At 47.2% G+C, this 21,108-nt stretch overlaps 2 protein-coding genes and 1 long non-coding RNA gene across 4 annotated transcripts in view; 1 reads left to right on the top strand and 2 right to left on the bottom strand.

The window, feature by feature from the left end:
- Positions 1-13,115, bottom strand: part of arhgap32a (Rho GTPase activating protein 32a) — a 44,759-nt gene extending 31,644 nt beyond the window's left edge. Inside the window, exons 1-5 of the mRNA XM_042068855.1 lie at positions 12,806-13,115; positions 8,728-8,875; positions 4,945-5,035; positions 4,445-4,530; positions 1,469-1,553 (exon numbers count right to left, since the gene is read on the bottom strand). Coding sequence (XP_041924789.1) covers positions 1,469-1,553; positions 4,445-4,530; positions 4,945-5,035; positions 8,728-8,846 — 381 coding nt within the window. The 5' untranslated portion in view covers positions 8,847-8,875; positions 12,806-13,115. The remainder of the gene's footprint in view (positions 1-1,468; positions 1,554-4,444; positions 4,531-4,944; positions 5,036-8,727; positions 8,876-12,805) is intronic.
- Positions 13,116-13,550: 435 nt separating this feature from the next.
- LOC121688087 lies at positions 13,551-14,562 on the top strand. The gene is made up of 2 exons (XR_006024492.1): positions 13,551-13,884; positions 14,012-14,562. It is a non-coding gene; the product is annotated as an uncharacterized LOC121688087 (long non-coding RNA).
- The window catches only part of igsf9ba (immunoglobulin superfamily, member 9Ba), an 89,888-nt gene continuing 83,266 nt past the window's right edge, over positions 14,487-21,108 (bottom strand). For both annotated transcript variants that reach the window (XM_042067448.1, XM_042067447.1), the window contains one exon: positions 14,487-20,965. In XM_042067448.1, the coding sequence (XP_041923382.1) occupies positions 20,679-20,965 (287 nt within the window). In that variant the 3' untranslated portion in view covers positions 14,487-20,678. The remainder of the gene's footprint in view (positions 20,966-21,108) is intronic.

The raw sequence follows: 21,108 nt of genomic DNA on the forward strand, positions 1-21,108 counted from the left end.
GGGCAGTTGCAACGTTTAGCTTCAAACTGCACTTACACCTGTAAAAACACTACTGTATATTTTAAAAGGTCCGATTACACGGATCACAAACATCAGTATACTTCCCCTACAAGGTGTATGCTGTAATAACCTGACATAGTGGTCTAGATACAGTACAAAGTGCAGGTGTGTGTGTGTGTGTGTGTGTGTATTCATGGAAGTGTGGAAGTGTGGTTGGCTGGATAGAGTACATCTACCTCTTTCCTACTGACCTTGAGCTCTGTTTCAGCAGTAGTCACACAATAGTTCACTTTAACACACACATACACATACACACACACACAAATGCAAACTCCCACAAACACACCAGCGTTATGGATTAACAGTAGCAGTAGTAGCTGTAGTGGGTAGCGCGTGCACACAAACACACACACACACACACACCCCCCCACCCAACCTCCACATGAGTGTACAGAACAGCCTTGTGTATGAGCAGCAGCAGTGTCTGTAGGCAGGAGGGGCATGTGCCAGTGGAGGAGCTGCCCGAGACAAAGGATCTGCAGCAGAGAGGACGGACGGCACCTCTATCCAACCACAGCTCACTACTGACCCCTGCTGGCCAGCAAGCTACACTGCAGTGTCCACATAGACACACACACACACCAGGGGGATTAATGGTCTTTTGGGCCCCCACTGTTGACGTCAAGACAGCCTGGAAGGTGTTAGGGTTAGGGGCTCCGCTTACAGACCCCCCCCCCCCCCCCCCCCCCCCCCCCACACACACACACACACAAAACAAAAACAACACAAACTAATATCACGTCCACGTGACACTTCTCGCAGTGATTACACACGCACACACACACACACACACACACACACACACACACACACACACACACACACACACACACACTTACCAATGCATCTGCATGTGAGAGTAGTTGAACTTTCAGTTCATATCCATAGAGTAAGAGAGTGAGTCAGTGAGCAAGTAGAGTATCGGGTCTGCTCAGTGGAACGTATGTGCGTGTGAGAGGCAGGGAGTTTATGACTCCACTGATATGAGTCCGGCCACACCTGTACCGCCCTACGGTCACACAGCATGACAGCATGGGTTTGTTTGTTTGTGTGTGAGTGTGTTTCTTTGCTTGTGTGTGTCTCTTTGCATGTGTCTCTTTGCGTGTGTGTGCGTGTGTGTGTGTGTGGGTGAAAGAGATGGAGAGAGAGAATATTTGCAATGTATTATTATTCCTGTGATTGCTTTGACAATACGTACAGCATATGATTTGACATGCCAATAAAGCATTTTTGAATTGAATTTTAATTTAAAGAGAGAGACAGAGAGAGAGAGAGAGAGAGAGAGAGAGAAAGAGAGAGAAAAATGGAAATGGTCATGAAGAGTTTTTGAAGAGTTGCGCTGTGAATGAATAACCCTGCGTGGCGATTAGGAGGTTTAAGGAGGCGATTAGGACTGTGAGGAGCTCACCTGGACGGAGCCGAAGTCCACATTCTCATAGTGGAAATGAGCACATTCTGCCAGGCGGGGGAAATGGCCTTTAGGGAAGGACAGCCTACAGGATACACACACACACAGGCACAGACAGAGAGACACACACATCACATACACAAAGACAGAAATAGAGAGAGAGAGAGAGAGAGAGAGAGAGAGAGAGAGAGAGAGAGAGAGAGAGAGAGAGAGAGAGAGAGACAGACACAGAATGTGCATACACACACACACACAGAGGCACACACACACAGAGGCACATACACAGACACAGAGAAAGAGAGAGACAGAGAGAGAGAGAGAGAGAGAGAGGCAGGCGAACACACACAAAAGATAGAGATAGAGAGGGACAGACACAGCGCACACGCACACGCACACACACACACACACACACACACACACACAGGCACAGAAACAGAGAGCTCATCAGTATTCTCTTGTAGGCCTAGTTTTATTCACAGGGTGAGAGGGAGAGAAAGAGAGGGGGAAGAGAGGGGGAGTGGAAGAAAGAGAGGGGGAAGAGAGGGGGGGGAGAGAAAGAGAGGGGGAAGAGAGGGGAGGGGGGGGGAAAGAGCGAGGACATAGTAAGTGCAGGAGAAGGGAGGCAAAGGGAAAAAGAGACTACAAATAAAGTGAAAAAGAAGAGATATACTGTCAGCTGCTTTCAGACACGTCCTCCACAGTATATGCGGAGCTTTGTGAAACGGATGTCTGACCCTTTGGGTGATTCAGATATGACGCTAACATGCTGACGGCTGTTTATGCGGTCATATGTGTGAACGACACCGACGCAAATGAACAGTATCTCTGCAAGTTCTTTGCTTCGTTCAGACACGAGCTCTTTTACATAATGTAGGTTGGAAATACTAGGAGGGGAGTAGTGTAAAAGCCGGTTAAGTTCGGAATTCCAAATGGCCGGTTATGTTATATACAGATAAATGGCCCACCTGCTTTACATCCGCAGAACATGCGGACTTACACGTACAGTAGGACTGAAAGCAGCTATAGAGAAAGGAGGGAAGAGAGTGGGGGAGAGGTAAAGATAAGGAAATGGAGAGCGAGAGGGGCAGAAATAGAGGGATAAGGGACTGTTCGTTATTTATAAACGGGGCCACCGGAGGGATTTTGAATGCTTCAATCAAAAGTTGCATGACCCTCCCCTGCCTGCAAGAAAATTTTCAACGACCCTCCAGAAGTATGTTCAAAAAAGACATGACCCTCCCCGGCCAATTGTCAGTACCTTCCGCCCACGCTTTAAGGCGCCGAATACACATCGACTCAGACTACCGTTCTAAAATCAACCTCTGCTTTCTGATCTTACACATCACACTTCACCAAGATGGTGGCCATTTCAGTAGATTTACTCACTAACATTGTTGTGGAAACATAATAAGCATGGAAACTAAATGCACACTTCCTGCAACTGCATTAGCCTACTTGAAATAAGTTACTCCTCTAGTAAGTATTCACATGAAATAAAACAATAAAACATTGAGACCATTCAACAAAGCACACTGGGTAATAACAAATTCAACCCATGAACTTGTTGCTATGGACTCGTCTCTAGGCTTCCTCAGTCATTGTAAAGCTGCCGAAGCTGAACATTATCCAAAACTCAATTTCTCAGACGAGCGTCAATTTTGGAGCTTGCTACATTACTTGAAAAGGCAGTTTGCACAATTTCACAAATAATCACAGGGACCGAAAAATACCTAACATGCCAACTTTTTCCGGGTTTTATTATTTTAACTTTTCCCCGCTGTCTTGCCGTTTTAATATTTTCCCGTAGAATATCCCATATTACTGTAATACTCTCATAACATCCTGCATTCTGGCCTGTCTCTGTGTTGTCCTGTTGTTACCCCTTGCCCTTCCAGTGAAACGGATGTATTCAAATCATCGTTTTGCTTGCTTGAATGCGAATCAGAGTGATGTTAACCTAGGCCTATTGAAGTCAAGTTCAAATTCCCTCTGCACGCAATAGGACGCAATAGGATATTTGTTTTCAAGTAGCAGGGAATTCAAGCCAAACCGTTGCAACTCTGCCATCAATCATTATGTTAAGCCAACTAAACGACTCTATACACGATTTCAATGACCTGATTAAGTTTCGATTTCTGGAGCTCACAAGCCAACGGAGAGTTGCTAGACTAGCCCTGGCAGCTGCCGCTAGGGGCGCATCTAGATTTCTAGGCTAGCAGAATTACGCACTGCTATATGGAACGTAACACATTTTTGTTGGCAGGAGAGAGAATGACAGCAAATAACAAATTGCACTTGTTGCTGGTTACCAATAAATAGGGCCTACTATATATTTTTTTGCAAACAACAAAAACAGAAAGGATGGAGACAGCAAAGCTAGAGATGGGCAGGAACAAGGTTAAAACAATTATGCTTTATGTTAAGCATGCACACTGTTTAAAGTTAGGCTACACGGTAAACTACAAGTAAACCAAAGTTAAATTTAGCTTTTTTAGGGCTGGATAAAGTTGACCAAATGGATATAGGCTGTTAGGCGTGAATTAAGTAGGCTACTTTGTTGCTCCAACCCTTCCAACGTTAATGGGGAATGTTGACATTTTCCGTATTTTGCTCCGGTGGCCCCGTTTATAAATAACAAACAGTCCCTAAACGACAGAGAGAGATGCAGGAGAGTGAGAGAGAGGGGCAGAATAAGAGAGCATGCAGACAGATTGAAAAAGATAGACAGATCATGACAGAGAAGAAAAGAGAGAAAGAGCAACAGTCAAGGGGACAGATAAGGATTAAAAGATTGAAAGATTAAGATTAAAAGAGAGAGAGAAGGAGAAAGGCAGAGAGGAGTGTGTGAACGGATGCAGGGCAGATGGAGCAGGGGGGGGGGGGGGGGGGAGGGGGTCTCAGCAGCACTGCAGAATCAGGCATGGTGAGGTGAGGAGGATGTAAAAGAGGAGAAGGGGGGGGGGGGGGGGCACTTACTTTTTGATGTTTTTGACCTTCATGCTAGCTGTGCTCACACAGGAGCGCAGAGACTCTGGCTCAGGGACATCAGCACTGCTGGCCTGCTGGGACACACACACACACACACACACACATTAGCTCACACACTTTCTACATACATCAGCAATACTGCACCACACATAGTAAGACATGCTGTGACTGAATCTGTGTGTGTGTTTGTGTGTGTGTGTGCATATGAGTGTGTGTGTGTGTGTGTGTGTGTGTGTGTGAGTGTGTGTGTGCATATGAGTGTGTGTGTGCATATGAGTGTGTGTGTGTGTGTGTGTGTGTGTGTGTGTGTGTGTGTGTGTGTGTGCATATGAGTGTGTGTGTGCATATGAGTGTGTGTGTGTGTGTGTGTGTGTGTATGAGTGTGTGTGTGCATATGAGTGTGTGTGTGTGTGTGTGTGTGTGTGTGTGCATATGAGTGTGTGTGTGTGTGTGTGTGTGTGTGTGTGTGTGTGTGTGTGTGTGTGCACCATAGCAGCATCCTCCATGTCGGTTCTGTCATTTTGGTAGAGACTCCCATCCTCCTCCTCCTCTGTGCGGAGGGGACCGGGCAACAGATCCCTGAGCGGAGGATAGAGAGAGAGAGAGAGGTGGAGGGAGGGATGGAGATGGAGTGAAAGAGAAGGATAGAGGGAGGGAGAGAGAGGGAGTGGGAGAGATGAGAGGGAGAGTAAGATGAAGTGGAAGATAGAGAGATGGAGGAGATGATAAAGTGGAGAAATGAGGAGAGAAGAAGTCGAAGATAAAACACTTTCTCAGACATCAGTTAGCAATAGCAGTCACCCTACAGGGGAAATCACTGGACCGCTCACAAGCTCTTTCTACAAGTCAAACAACAAGTCAAAAGAGAGAAAGCAGAAGCACACACACACACACACACACACACACACACACACACACACACACACACACAAACACACACACACACACACATACACACACACACACACACACGTGAAATAACATATGGTCTAGACTGTTAGCTGACAGACAGCAATTTCATGGAACCAACAGAACCCTCCTGGATAGTAGCTAAAAGAACCAACAGAAGCCTGAAAAGCCCAGGAAGACTGAGGAACCAAAATAACCTTCCTAGACCCAACAGAACCCTCCTGGACAGCCCTGTGCAGCTAAGGAACCAAAGCCAGTCCCTGCTTTTGGGCAAACAGGCTCTTACACGGTTCCCTTCTTCACAAACCTGATCCTATTAGGAACGCATCTCACACACACACACACACACACACACACACACACACAGGAGGACTGGTAGAATGTGTGTGAGAGTGTGTATATGTGTTCATGCGTGTAAATGTTTAGTGTGTGTGTGTGTGCTTGTATCTACTTTCAAATACATTAATTTCCCATCATGAGTCAAGTGTAGATAAGATTATAATCCAACAAAACAAGTGTGATAAGACACCAACACAGGCAAACCCTTTAGTCTTTCAGCCAGCTGACTAAGTGTTTTTTCTTCTGTTAAATCAAACAATTTTCCACCAGTATGCCACTGAGCAGAGCAGCTCAGGTAACTGTATCAATGCTGGATGGGAGAGTGTCGGAAGACAGAAGGCGCTTCTCCTACAACATTAGCCCAAACAATGCCCACCAAACCCCAACATTCTAAAGTTTCCCAGACAATGCCCAAACAAACCCCAACATTCTAAAGTAGCCAAGACAATGTCTAACAAACCCCAACATTCTAAAGTTGCCCAGACAATGTTTAACAACCCTCAACATTCTGAAGTTGGCCGTTGAAGTTGCAGTCTTTAGAATGTTCAGAAAAGTAACCTTCCAGCTCCACTCTGCCCAGACAGTAAAACAAAAAATAATATGACTTTTGGACATCTCAAACTCAAACAACTCCATCCAACAAACACAGACCGATGGTGCACACTGACACAACTGTTGGAGTTTGTTGGTGTTGGTTGGTGGTGGGGCAATGTGCAAGCACCTAGAGTGATGGAGTGAAGGACTGAGAGGGACCGAGCACATGATCTGACCCCCACACTCCCAGAATCTGGCCCACACCGGCGCCTGCTGAGGGATAGAAGAAACAGGTGTGTGTCACAGCAGCGCCAGGTGAGCGGTTCTCACACACACCCCGGACCCACGCACCACCCCTCCCGTTAGATTGTGGGCTGAAACCTGACCCGTGTCCCAGTGAAAGGGCGTCCCTGCAGTGCTTTGTATGGGGCTGAGCTCTTTCCTCCACAAACAGGAGAAACCAGAGAAGGGCCGGGCCAGAGGGCTGTGCCCAGTCGGACCCACCTCAGAGACCAGCACAAAGCCACACACAGCCCCACGCTCTCTTTCCCAGCCCTCTCCTAGGTGTGTGTGTGAGTGTGTATATGTGGCAGCGAGGGGGGGGGTTTCCTTCCTCACATACCTCTCTCTCTACATGTGAGAGTGAGAGGAGTCTCTCAGACTTTCAGCACATTAACAGAGCCTTCCTCTCCAGTTTTCTTCTTCTCTTTCCTCCACCCTCCTGACTTCTTTACTGCTCCACTGCAACTATCTGAAGCTACTTTAAGTCACATTATTACACCTGTGTCACTGTGCTACACATGCTCAGGAAGTGTGTGTGTGTGTGTGTGTGTGTGTGTGTGTGTGTGTGTGTGTGTGTGTGTGTGAAACTCCTCGCTCACTGCAGAGCGAGGAGTTTCAGCGGTGTGAGTGAAAACATGTCAAATCACAGTTGCGCGATTTTATAACCCTTTCACCTCAGAGCGTTTCTGACATTTTGCCACTAAGTCAGTCCAGCATCAGGTCAGAGTTGGTCTAAGAGGAGGCAGAGAAATACTTATCAACTCAGTTTTGAACACCAATGTCTGTTCAACATCCGTCAAAACGGGTCACAAAAACAAAAGTAACTTCACTGATTGTTGGCTATCAGCTACGTTGGTTAACTTTGCGGGCTAACAAGTTCATAATCTACAACGAGTAGTGTAACAAAGGTGTTGTTGGTGTTATTGCACATTGTTGCACTACTGTGAACCCCCTTTATTTAAAATGTGTGTTGCAGTGTTGTAGCCTTGTCATGAATCAGTGATGTAAAAAGCATTAGTTGTCAGACTTCTAAGAAGCAACTGAACTGAACAGAGGTGAAGTGCATGCTGGGTTGTGTGCAGTTCTGGAGACTAAAATCCCATTGTCCTATTCTAAAGGCTGCGCACTAAAGCCTGCCCTAGCCAATCGGAATGCCCTGCGGGGTGTTGGCACAGGACTGTTTTAAGTAGCTGAGGTCCAGGAGTGGCATTCAGACAGACACACACACACACACTCTGCTGGACTGCCATTCACATTCTAGAAGAGACGGGGAATGCTCAGGCCAGTGACTGTGGAGGGGTCTGAACGAGGCCTCTGGTAAAAGCTGTGCTGCACTCCTCAGAGTTGGGAGCATCAGGAGGTCTCAGGAGATCTATTACACGGACCCAGAACCCAAAAAGGAGGATGGAGCTCAGGATCTCCAGGGTATCAACACACACACACACACAGAAACACACACAAGCACACAGAACCAGACATGGCATATAGGCATGGCATACACACACACAAACAAAATGGCCATGATCTATACATTACATACAACGCAAATAGCATACACACAGACATGGCATACACACACAAACACATGGCATACACACACAGACACATGGCCATGCCATGCACATAACATACACTGCAAATGACACACTCACACCGCACAGATTGTCAGATTGCCCAGCACAAATGCTAGCGTTAGCGGACACATGCTAAAGGGCCCAAAGGGAGGCGATGAGCATGAGGACTTATGACAACCAACAGCACCAAAATACCACACACACAAATGACTGATTGCCTGCCGTCCTAACACACACACACACTTTCAGACACATATGCATGGGCGTGCTCATGCATGTGCCCAAACACACACACACACACACACCATCTAAAAAATTCATGCAGTTATGCTCTGACCTGGCATACTTCTCTCTTACATCCACACAGCCTGCTCCTCATGAATTTATGAATATACGCACTGATCCGCTATCTTGTTCTCTCACACACACAAACAAATACACGGACACGCACGCGCACACACACACACGCACGCACATACGCACACGCACACACACACACACACACACACACACACACACACACACACACACACACACACACACACACACACACACACGCCTCATGATGAATCATTGAGCCCGGCAGCAGTGCGGAGCATCAGGGACAACCGGAGGAATGAAGCTGTGTCTTACCCATCAGCTGCGTCATGACGACCAGCGGAGTCCTGCTGGTGCACCGGAGCAGCCGTCGCTGGAGCCAGAGCCGGAGCTACGGCAGCTGCAACCGTGGCGACACGGCCGCCTGCCTCCATGCTACTGCCTCACTGCAACAGCTGCCTGTCTGCATGAGGGAGGGAGGGAGGAGAGAGGGAGGAAGGAGAGAGGGAGAGAGTGGAAGCAGAGAGGGAGAGAGGGTGGGAGGGAGAATGAGGTGAATAGAGGGACAAGAGAGAGTTAGGGGAATAGATGAAGATAGAGAGAGGAGAGAGAGAGAGAGAGAGAGAGAGAGAGAGAGAGAGAGAGAGAGAGAGAGGAGAGAGAGAGAGAGAGAGAGAGGCAGAATGATGTGAATAGAGAGATGTGAGAGAGAGGGGTAGAGGAAGGGGAATAGATGGAGATAGAGAGAGGGAGTGAGGGAGAGAGAAAGAAAGAGAGAGATAGAGAGAGGGGGGGTGTCCGTTAATGTGTGTGCGTTAAGGTGTGTGTGTAAAGATGTGTGCGTTAAGGTGTGTGTGTAAAGATGTGTGTGTAAAGGTGTGTGTGTAAAGGTGTGTGTGTTAAGGTGTGTGTGTTAAGGTGTGTGTGTTAAGGTGTGGGAAAGATGTGTGTAAAGCTATGTGTTTTAAGGTGTGTGTGTAAAGCTATGTGTGTTAAGGTGTGTGTGTTAAGGTGTGTGTGCAAAGATGTGTGTAAAGCTGAGGGATTTGCTAGGTGTGTAAAGATGTGTGTGTAAGGTGTGTGTGTGTAAAGATGTGTGTGTGTGTGTGTGTGTGTGTGTGTGTGTGTGTGTGTGTGTGTGTGTGTGTGTAAGGATGTGTGAGTAAAGATGTTGGTGGTAACTGTCTTAAATACTACTCATGGCTCTCTCCTTCCCCCCTGGACACAGTCCAAGTGGATTTGTTTACAAACTGGCAAAGATAATCTCCGCTGAGCAATGCCGACTGGCAAGGTAATGTCACGCGATTTCATAAAAATAGTAAGCCATTGCACAGTTGCCGAAAAGCAATTCATAATACTCCAGGTCGGGGAGAGTGAAGTTGCAAGGCTGGTGCTCCGTAGCTGGGTAGAGTACAGCTGGGAAGGCCCGCCATTGGTGTGTTTGCAAATGTGTGTTAAAGTGTGTGTGTAAATCTGTGTGTGCGCCAAACGCACTGTATTCTTGTGTGCATGTGTTTGTGTTCAGTAACATCCTGCAGAAAACACTGCCCTGAGAATGTTGTGACAGCCCTTATTTCACTAGCAGTCAAAACGCCTGCTTCATGGATTCCAAAGCTGACTCTTACTCTAGACCATAAACACATATGGAATGTTCCAGCGCAGTGAAATTACCCCCCAGCAATCACCTGTCCCACACATGCAAAGATGAACTCTGAACCATAGAGGTCACCATCAGGAGAATATAAGCACCACTGAAAACTTTATCATGTGAATGTATTAGAATATTTCTAATAGTCTGTATGCAGTAGTACCCACTGTAGTGGGTTAGAGTGATGTGTGCTGAAGTGTATGAGTAGTCATGTGTGGTCTGCTGGAGTACCTGTGTGTGTTGGAGTAGTGTACTGGGGTCATGTGTTGGAGTTGAAGTGTGCTGGAGTAGTCGTGTGTGTTGGAGTTGTGTACTGGGGTAGTGTGTTGGTGTGTGTGTATAAGTTTTTCCTTTGTGTGCATGTGTGTGTGTGTGTACGTGTGTGTGCGTGTATGTGTGCATGTGTGTGTGTACTGTAGTGGGTACTGTGGTGAGTTCCTTTGAGAGTTAACGCATGAGCTTGACTCAGCACAATCCTCTAGTTGGACACCTCAGCTCCATTCATCTGAATTCAGCTCTGCTCACTCTGCCCTGCACTGAGCCCCCAGCAAGCATCAGCCCTCTCCTTCACAAAAATGTGTGGGGTCAGTGGCAACTACACACACACAAACACACACAAAGAAAAAAATACACACAATCAGTCCACATAGGGCATACGCATATGCACATGCACGGACACACATGAGCACACACACACACAAACAAACAGCATGCTGATTCTGTGATTCTGACTCCAGTCTCTGTGTGTGTGTGTGTGTCAATAGTCAGCACCAGTGGCATCTCCAATAGGGGAGTGAGCACTCTTGGTGTCTTTGTTACCCATCCAAGGTTACTGCTCTGCTCTATAGCCACACACTCACACTCACACTCACACGCACACGCACACACACACACACACACACGCACACGCACACGCACACGCACACCACACTCCCAGCATTCCAAGCTTGTGCGTGTGTTCTTCACAGTGCCCTGTCTCCTGATGGATGTTTTTCAATCAGCACGACTTGTATACGCTCAGCACATACACAGACACACACACACACACACACACACACAGAACACCCACCTACCTCTCTCTCCTTACCTCCCTTTCCCTCCCTCTCCACCTGTCTGCTGCAGCAGGGTGCTGTCCTGCCTTCTTTAAAGGAGCATTCCGGCAATTTTTCACACAGACCTCTCTTTCTCGAGGTCACCAAGTATTTTCGGTATGAAAAAACCCCCGAAAACAATCGGTTCTACTTAGCTCGAGTTGCTGCAGCCAACAACTAGAGTCACCAGGCAGCTACACTCTTGGGACTGTACTGACACACACACACACACACACACACACACACACACACACACACACACACACACACACACACACAGCATCCAAGAGAGACACCTCCTATGCTGTGTGAGAAAGAAAACATCCAAATCTCTACACAAGCTAGCCCACCATGCCCACACACACACACAAACAAACACGCACGCACGCACGCACGCACGCGCACACACACACACAGGCCTAGAAACGCATACCAACAGGCTGGTGCTTCAGGAGGGCCATGTGCTGGGTAATACTGCTGGAAAAGTAGGCCACAGAGCACGGTGTTTTTGGCCATGGTATTAATATTCACTCCGGTCTGCTGGGCTACGCTATGTGAAATATGGATCTCGCAACATCAAAAGACCAAATGACAGCGGAAATGCTGGAAAGAACTTTGTATGATACTGAGGATCATTGGGAAGAGCTCTATTGAGGGCCAGATTGTACCAGATTCAATTACATTGAGGCTGCACAGATCCCTGTGCAAGTGTGTTTTACAGCAGGTAGAGAAATGTTATTATAATTTCATTTTTAAAATGCTGGTCTACAATTAAGGTCAAATGTGTAATTACCCCCTGCACCCCTATCCCCAATTTGGGGAACTCAAACCTGATTGAGTTGACATGGAATAGCTCCAATTACAGCTCCAAACAGCAAAATTGGAGCAATAAACAGTTTAGGAATTATTCATGTGTTTTCCTAATCTGCATTTTCCTCAATTCGTAATATGTCAATCATCTGTCTCTGGCATCGGTCAGCTCCATTGGAGTGCTGTTGTGCGTTGTTTTGTGCCTGCTGGGTTCGGCTGTGACTTTAATGTGAGCCTGAGCCCCCCCCCCCCCCCCCCCCCCCCCCAACATTCCGACTGAGAGACGGAAGGGCTGCAGTCGTCTCCATGGCAACTCTTACTTCTGAGTGGGCACCCCTCCCCACCGCCCCACCGTACAGTAGCGACCTACTGTTGATGATGTAGCAGAAAAAAAGTCAATGAGAAAGACCTCACCTCTCTCTCACACACTCACTCAGTCACACACAGTTTAGTCCTTGAGAAATTCTGATCGTAGAATTTTTTCATAACCTATGCGTTGTCGGCATGTGTTCGCCCATTTCCGTTACACTGGCTGCCCATAACGCTTCGCATCATCGCCTAACTTACATGGTTTCGATCAGCGGAGGTCATAGTATGGGCTATGATCTTTCTCTTTCCCTTGCAGACATACGATAGTTTTACTAACTGAATTAATAAAGTCTCCCGGATGCTGCGGATGCTGCGTAGTCTCATGCCATGCTTCAAAGAGGCGGTGATCTTCAACCCATAAACGCAACTGAGCGATGTGACACACATGTCTGGCACTGTAGAGTGCGATAGTGCAGGGAAATCGGAAAGGCTAGTGAGGAAAGAGACTGCACCTGTGTGTTTGCAGATAGCCTACCTGTTTTCTGAAGGACACGCGCTTCTACTCCGCGACTCACGCCTCCTAGACGCTGCTCGCAAGTTCGATGGCGACGGGACGGTGTTGGCATTCCTTGGGATGGCCCGTGAAATCCAGACCCATGCCAGAAAAGTTATCCCTACTAGCAGTGAATAAGACCAGCCCCGGACATTACAGGCTACCAAGGCGCAAACTCTACTCTGTGTTGAGGATCCTCTCGCAACGCCATGCCAAGAGCGCGCACGCTGACGTCTGTCGGTGGCGCGCAGCGGGGACCAGTCAAGAGGCGTAGAGAAAAATCAATGCTGCGATTCTAATGACATAATCCATAGGATATTGGCATTATGCAGAGATGTGAGCAATCTAAAGAATGCATTATCGTGTGTAAACTATCAAACTATTCTTGTATGGTTTTCTACATGCTTAGCCTGAAAGATGGCAACATTTTTCTGGCCTTATTTTTTTTTATATTGACTTTATTCCTGTATAAAAAACATAATCTAATGGAGACCCTAACATTAATTTAAACAAACATGACTGATTTTAGAGTACAATATTAATTTCATTTAAATTATAATTCATAAGTATTAGCTGAAGTTCTGGTAATGTCTCAGTCTGCATTGTCTGGTAGTGAGTGAGTTGTCAGCAGGATCTGCTAGTATCTCTTCTGAGCAGTCACTGTGTTCCTTCATTGTGCTAGTTAATGTATTGTCACTGGTATGTGTGCCCTGTGCAGAGACTTTGACCTCTGGAGGTTTAGAGCACAAATCAGAGACAAACGAAGCTTGCTGAATTTGGACAGCTTACAAGCAGGTCCACAGGCACCATTCCTTAATTCTTTTTCTAAATTAAGACACATATAATGCATGATTTAAACTAAGATTAGTGATCGTCTTTATAACCTTTGAACTTACATTAGTACTCATTTGAGGACAGCCGCCAACATCCAGGCCTTCTTTTCAACTCTCAAGTCTTGGTTCACTGGTAACACTTCACACCTTTCTCACTGGGGCAGCAGCCATTTTGGAAGTGGTGTAGTAAATCTGGACATCCAGTCTCTCACCGGCTTCGGAGTTTCGGTGAGTTCTCATCAACCTTAGTGACACCAGTCCAGTTATGATTCAGCAACTGGCACAGAGGATGTGCGTTAGTGGAGCACAAATGGTGGCTGGTGACAGAAATGCATGTTTCTTTTTCAAACAACAGATCCATCCAAATAAACCAGACCAACACGCGACACAGGATCAAGTTTTATACAAGTGGAAATATCTTGTTAGGAACATTCCTTGTGCCTCACTCCCACCTGAGAGTAATGTGGAGTGAGATTTAAAATTTGTGTTTCAACATAATGGGGAAAACTGTGATGCATGCACCAATGCGGTTGAATTAATCTTATTCTGACCAGAGAAGGGCTTTTACCCACAGATACACCTGTCTGCTCTTTAGTGACCTCTGGTGGTTAGTGCAAGGCCTACTTCCACAAGAAGAAGATGGAGGAGGAGGGGGTACAAAAGACTGCAAGGATGTGGACACCAGTGTCATTGCAATGTTTTATTATATCAAAATACAAAATTTTTTGAGGGTTATTACGATGGAACAAAGCATTTGAACAATGTGAACTGAATAAAACCGAGCTGAAATGAATGTGTGTGTATACAGTATGTGTGTGTGTGTGTGTGTGTGTGTGTGGGTGCCTGGAGATGTAAACGGTAAAGCTGAGCAGAGATGTCCGTGCCATGATGTGGGACTAGTGGTGGGGGGTGGCTCCACCCATCTAACGGGACCCTAAATATTCCACGGCTACCGCTGCCCTTCACACACACACACACACACACAAGCGGACAGATAGAAAGCAGCACCTGGAACTTGATCTTGCAGTACACACACCCTTTCATCCATCTGAGAAGGTCAATGGTTCTGCTGTCACAAGGGACACACTAGAGCATCGGTTTAAAGATAGTTTCCCTAACACTTTCATGCTCACAGACACACACTCACACACATGCACAAACACACACACTCACCTATTGAGGCAGCTCTGATGGTTTCTGACTCTGGAGTGATTCTGGCTCTGATGTAACACAGGGTCAAACAGACAAACATCCACCAGATTCAGACCAGACACGCCCCAGCATCAGCAACCATCCAGAACACACACACAAACAAACAAACAGCGTTCCTGCTGCCAGTGCAACCAAGCAGAAGAGCACCACCTCAGAGCTCAGAGTGGTTTAAATCCTCACAAAGGCTTTGGGTTCAGCACCATGTGCTCAGTGTCCAGATAAACACCTGGAATTAAAGACCAATTCACTGACCCGAGGGGGAACAGATCTCATCATCCAACCAAGATCTGGCTAAGGAGGTTAAAAGATGTGCTCTGGGGGTTGTGGAGGGGTTTGGGGGGGGTTCTTTGCAAACGCTGGAACAGTCTCATCCACGTTGCATGGGACTTGCGTGATGTTTGTAAAATATAAAACCATGGGATGGGTGCCAGCGTAAACAAAAACAACAGAAAGCTGCGTGACTGGACGTGACGCGACATGTAAACAAGCACAGTACTGCACAGCGTAGCTGAATGGAGCGCCGCGGAGCTGCATGAGACAGAAGCACTATTTCTCTGAATGAGGCTGTGCGGTAAGACAGTCAGGAATAGTGCATAATAATAATAACTTTACATTCTACCATTTGTGTGCTGGTCCAAGCGCATGAGTTAAAACAACATGGAGCTGCGGCCCCTGCAGCTCAGGACGAATGAGTCAGTGTCTGGGCGCATGACACAAGAGCGTCGACAGGTGAAGCAATCAAACACACACCCCCACACGCACGCATGTACGCACACACAATCAGTCAAGATGAGCCCTCTGAAGTTAGTCATTTCTCAAATAGAAGCAAAAGACAGGAAGACTACATATGTCTAGAACATCCTAGATGATATTAGCAGACACACGCTTCTCTCCTCACACCCACACACACACAGGAGAAATCAGTAAAATGACAACAGCAACAGCCATTTGAGGAATATTTGTCTGAATGCGCAGCTAAACACTGGCACCCAGTGAAGGATCATCTTGTCACGTCTGAAAACTGATGATGAGATTTACATTGGTGTTTGTAAACAGTGCTATTATAAACAAAACAAAAAACAACATCAAAATCATAAAAAAAAACAAGTTTTTAAAAAAGTTGACCTCTGTTTTTTTTTTCTCTTTTCCTCCTGAACATGCTGTGAGGCCGAGAGGTGAGAGAGACCCTCAAGCCATCTACCTTGCGCCAGAGGGGCAGGCTAGACTAAGACAAACAGTTAAAGCAGTATAAGAAATTCCCCAGTACACGCCAAGCTTTAGTTCACACTTCTCCCCCACTACTGAATTTACAAATCACTCAGCTCTCTGACACTGTTATTTTTTGTCTTCTGCAAAAACAGTCCAAAAAACAAAAAAAAGTTGAGTTAGCGCACCATGCCTTTTCACTTCTCTCTTGCGGCTCTCCGTGGCGTGATCTGGTCAGAATGGGTTTTATTGCTTGCATCCCTACTCACTACGAGGCCTAGGGCACGTGGACAATGGGGGAGGGGGAGGGGGGGGGGGCTAGGTGGGTTTTTCCCCGTTAGAGAGACACGACGTGCAGAGAGCGCGCTGCGTGAACGAGCTGACCGCACGAGTCGCCCCTCTTCTCTACAGCACCACGAAAGATCAAGAAGACATAGCACCAAGTCATTATGCACACACGACGCTCCTAGATACTGTATGCCCTAACATATGATACCTAACTAATGTAAACATGGTCTGCCGATCCCACTCGAGCCCTGGGACCTCACTCCCACCACCTACTCCATCTGCCCTCTTGTCCACTGACTCTCACACACTAAAGGCAAGCGGACCGGACCCGGCCAGGCCAGGCCGGAAACCAACAAGCCCAGATTTAGGGCCCAACGCGGACAGCAGCTTTAAGACATTGATACATTAGAGAGAGAGAAAAAGACTGGACTTGTGCGGTCTATTGGCCAAATGACAATAGCTTACAGGTACTGTACTGTGCTGACAGAGATAGCTTCAGAGCTTGCTAGCAAAAGTGATCATTAAGTAGTAGTAGTGGTGGTGGTGGGGGGGCACAGCTTCACAAATAAGAAGTCTAAAAAATCGCAACAGAACCGCAGACCAGCAGTGAATCGGGCAATACGGATTTACATCGAAAAGTGTTTGTTTCTTCGTTTGACATAAAGCACTTGTAGTTCACACAGCCACACATTCTCTGTCTGTGGAAAGCTCCAGTATTGGACAGGGTGAGGCGGTCATCCTGCGCACTGGAGGGGGGTGTAGGAGTTAATACGTCAGACTTTACACTTCTTTGTTCCTTTCACACACACACCTTACTCTCAGGCGCTACAGGCCTCCGCCACCCTCTCAGAACTTCCCCACAGCACCAGACGTGTGTGTGTGTGTGTGTGTGTGTGTGTGTGTGTGTGTGTAGTGTGCATTCTCAAACACTATTTAATGCCCTAGTTACAACAAAGGCAGACCCGCTAGTGCTCTAACAAGGCTGCGTCTCTCAAAGACTAGCTAACTTTAAGAAATCAGAAAAAAATCACTTTCCCTCAATCAAAGCATACATTCATGATCGGTTAGAGTAAGATAAAATCAACACACGCACACATATATATATATATATATACACACACACACACACACACACACATACAGACGTAGCTAGCAGAGCAACAGTTAGTGAGTTAGCGACTCAGTAATACCTTATTTCAGGTTGTGTTGTAAGTTGACCCCACCAACGTATTAATTGTCACATAATGAGATTAATTGATGGTAAAGTTAAAGTATAAAACTCTTTTGTGGTGATCTAAGGTCATATACATGGGCAAACACAGATTAGCTGTTCTTGGACAAGAAAGCAAATTAACAATAGCACTTGCAGTTTTAAACTGTTGCTCAGCAAAGAGGTTGATTTTTTTTTTCTGAAACATCAACATTTTGTCACTGGCAAACATAATTGTTTTCATTGTCTCTATGATAGCAACTGTACATTTTATGTTTATTCATCCAATACAACACAATTTTTGATTTATATTTGATTATCTCTATGAAACAGTGGACGAATCATTCCAATGATTCAGTATTACATTTTACAGTTGAAATGATACCAGTATCAGCACATCTAAGAATGGCTACACAGAGTCCCTCTCAGAAGTAATGGTATAGCGTGGAGGAGTTAGGTCTACCCTGCCCAGGTCTGCACGGCTCTCCCGTCCATCCACTCGTCCCATCACGCCTCGACACGCTCACGCTACGCTATAATGCGGCGTGGCATGTGGGGCGGCGTGGCGTGTGGCGGCTCCAGTGCGCCACCAGGTGGCCAGCAGCACAGGAGTAGGGTAGAGGCACTGAGTGCGAGATCTGGCAGAGGAAACAGTCATCGTTGATGAAGCACCAGTTTGAATTGCAATAGTCAAAGAGAGAATTATTGAGCATTACTTTTGAGGTGACCCTGGCAACTTTCATTATCATCATGAAATGAAAAGAAAGAGAAAATCCAAAAAAAAAAAAAATGTCTAGACACAAGTTTTCCTGACAAAAATAGGATTTTTTTTTTATGCTATTCACATTTTTCTTTAGCTTTAGAATGAACATCCCTCGGATTTCTCAAAGAAAAAGAGAAACCACTGACTGCTTCTCCGGACGCAGCCTGAGACGTCTAGAAAGCAAACCAGGAAAAGGCAGTAACCTCACTACACAGAGGCAGTGGATGAAGGCCTGCGTGGCCGGTGGAAGGAGTGTGCCTTGGTTCACCTAATGTCAGACTAGATACGTTGCATTGAGTTCAGGACCCCTCGAGAGTTTGGGTTCTATTTCACATAAAAGAAAGGGAGAGAGCAGAGTTTACTGTACGGCCTGTGAGTGTGTGTGTGTGTGTGTGTGTGTGAGTGTGTGTGTGTGTGTGTGTGAGTGTCTGTGTGTGTGTGTGTGTGTGTGTGTGTGTGTGTGTGTGTGTATATCCATGTGTACATCTGTGTGTGTGTGTGAGTGTCTGTGTGTGTGTGTGTGTGGGTGTGTGTGTGTTGAGTTCAGTGGACGGCCTGTTCACTAGACTGTGCTCTGGATGCTGTGGCTGGACGCCTCTTTGTGGACGAGGCAGCTATCAAGATGGTGGCTGTGGTTGGCCAAGACGGCCCATCCAGCCATTAGAGCCGGGCTGTCTGCCCCTCCCAAGCCAGCAGGAGCAGCAGCGAGAGTGTGTGAGGCGTGCGTGTGTGTGTGAGTGGTACTCGGCAGGCCCCGGGCCTCACGTTCTCTCTCTGGACAGAACACTGTGCTTTGCTTCAGCAGATGGTTCCTATAGAACATCGCGCTGAGGACCCATCGTTACCGTAGTTGTGTGTCGTTTCAATCGAATGGGTTTGGATAGAGTTATACTATTCTGAAGGCAATGACGTCAAATCTATAAAATAAATGTAAATAAAATATACCAAAGCAAAACAGTGTATTAGTTTAAACATATGTGCCTAATTTTTCAATATTTTGAGGTATATTTTGTAGAAAGACAGAACCCTGTGTTAGATATCTTTTAGGGACGCAGTATAAATGTTTTAGACGCCCTGGTCTTCACTGACCACTCTGCTGCTCACTCAGTCTCCCCTTTGAACCCTGACTGGTGGATGTTTGGTACCTGTGGGTCATCCCCCATTGCAGTGCCACCTCTGTCCAGATGGGGGCACCACACACCTCTCTACGGATATACTGCACTGCCAGCAGAAGGCCAAAGAAAGCCTGTGTTTGGCCTATAAAAAGACAGTACAGATTTGGCAGGAGATATTGTATGCACCAAAAGTAGTTCTACTCAGTAAAAAAAGTAATTTGTTAAGTGCATTTGAAACAGTGAGTTTGTGAGAGTTCTAATGATGGGAAACCCTCTAAAGCCAGAAAGAGCTTAGGCCAGATGTCAGCACCGCACACTCACACACAGACACACAACAAGCCTTTTAGGCTCTGGAGGATGCAGGCTGTGGAGGAGATTACCAGGCCTACACACACACACACACTCACGGTGCTCAACATGGCAGCCGAGCCACGGTCCGACCCGTCTGGGTCCGCGCGCGTGCGTGTGTGTGTGTGTGTGTGAGTGACAGCAATTGGGCGAGTGTGAGCTCCACACTGTCAGAGCAAAGAGTGTGTGTGTGAGCTACACGCTCTAATTGTGACGTCAGAGATGCGGAGCAGAACACAGAGGCAGTAGCCGCTCGTGTGAAGGACTGGGGTTCAAAGGGTGCTTTTACACTTACATACTTACACACAGAGCACTAACGTTTGTGACCTCTGCGAAATGTTGACATATTCTACAACCCAATTAGGTGTCAGGTCCCTGGGCCTAACCGAATGTGCATTGTTGGACTATCTATTTTAATCTGGACTAAAGTCAAACATCGTCATGGCCCCCAGCCCTGTGGATCGGCCCCTCAGGGACTGCAGAGCGGAACCTCCCCCTTCCCCTCCCACAGGTGACTGACGACACATCACACACACACACACACACACACACACACACACACACACAAACTCACACACGCCATCTGCTACCGCCGGTTAACACTGTCTTGTCACTGGTCAGTACTGTCCCTCCCTAAAGTTTTTAGTCTCTTTCACAAACACACACACACACACACGCACACACACACACTCTCTCACACACTCACACACATCTCATCTCAGTGACTGTGGACTCTGATCAGGTGGAGCCCTGGTGGTATCACTGGGTGGCAGAGGGCGTTGGCGTCACTCCAGAGTGTGAGTCCGGGGCGGTGGCGTCGGGTGGGGATGGGTCGGTTCAGTTCGGCTCAGGTCCGGCTCCGGTGGAGTGCTGGTCGTGCTCAGAGCAGGGCTCCGTAGTCGGGCCGGTGGGGGTCCATGCTGGCCAGCAGGGCCTTGCGCTCCTCGGGGGGCTGTTGTGGAGGGGGCCGCGGCCGGGGCAGGGACAGGGGCAGCAGGGCCGAGAGCTGCCGACAGGGGGCCTTCCTCTTCTCCCACAGCGCCAGGGCACTCCTCATCCTCGCCCCCCTCGGCCTCTTTTCCTCTGGGCAGCTGGGGTCCGCAGGCGGGGTCTCCTGCACAGGGGCCTCAGACACACACGACTGCTGGGTCTGAGAGCTACTCACATCTGAAACACACACACACACACACACACAGCAGACACATATGCACATTCACTCACAGATACATTTGGACACGGGCACATGCACACACACAAAATAAAATCACATAAGCTATCAATCAGGAGGGTTCTGTTCAGAGGGTGGAACC

This window comes from Alosa sapidissima, chromosome 17 (assembly GCF_018492685.1).
Source record: "Alosa sapidissima isolate fAloSap1 chromosome 17, fAloSap1.pri, whole genome shotgun sequence".
Classification (NCBI taxonomy): Eukaryota; Metazoa; Chordata; class Actinopteri; order Clupeiformes; family Clupeidae; genus Alosa; species Alosa sapidissima.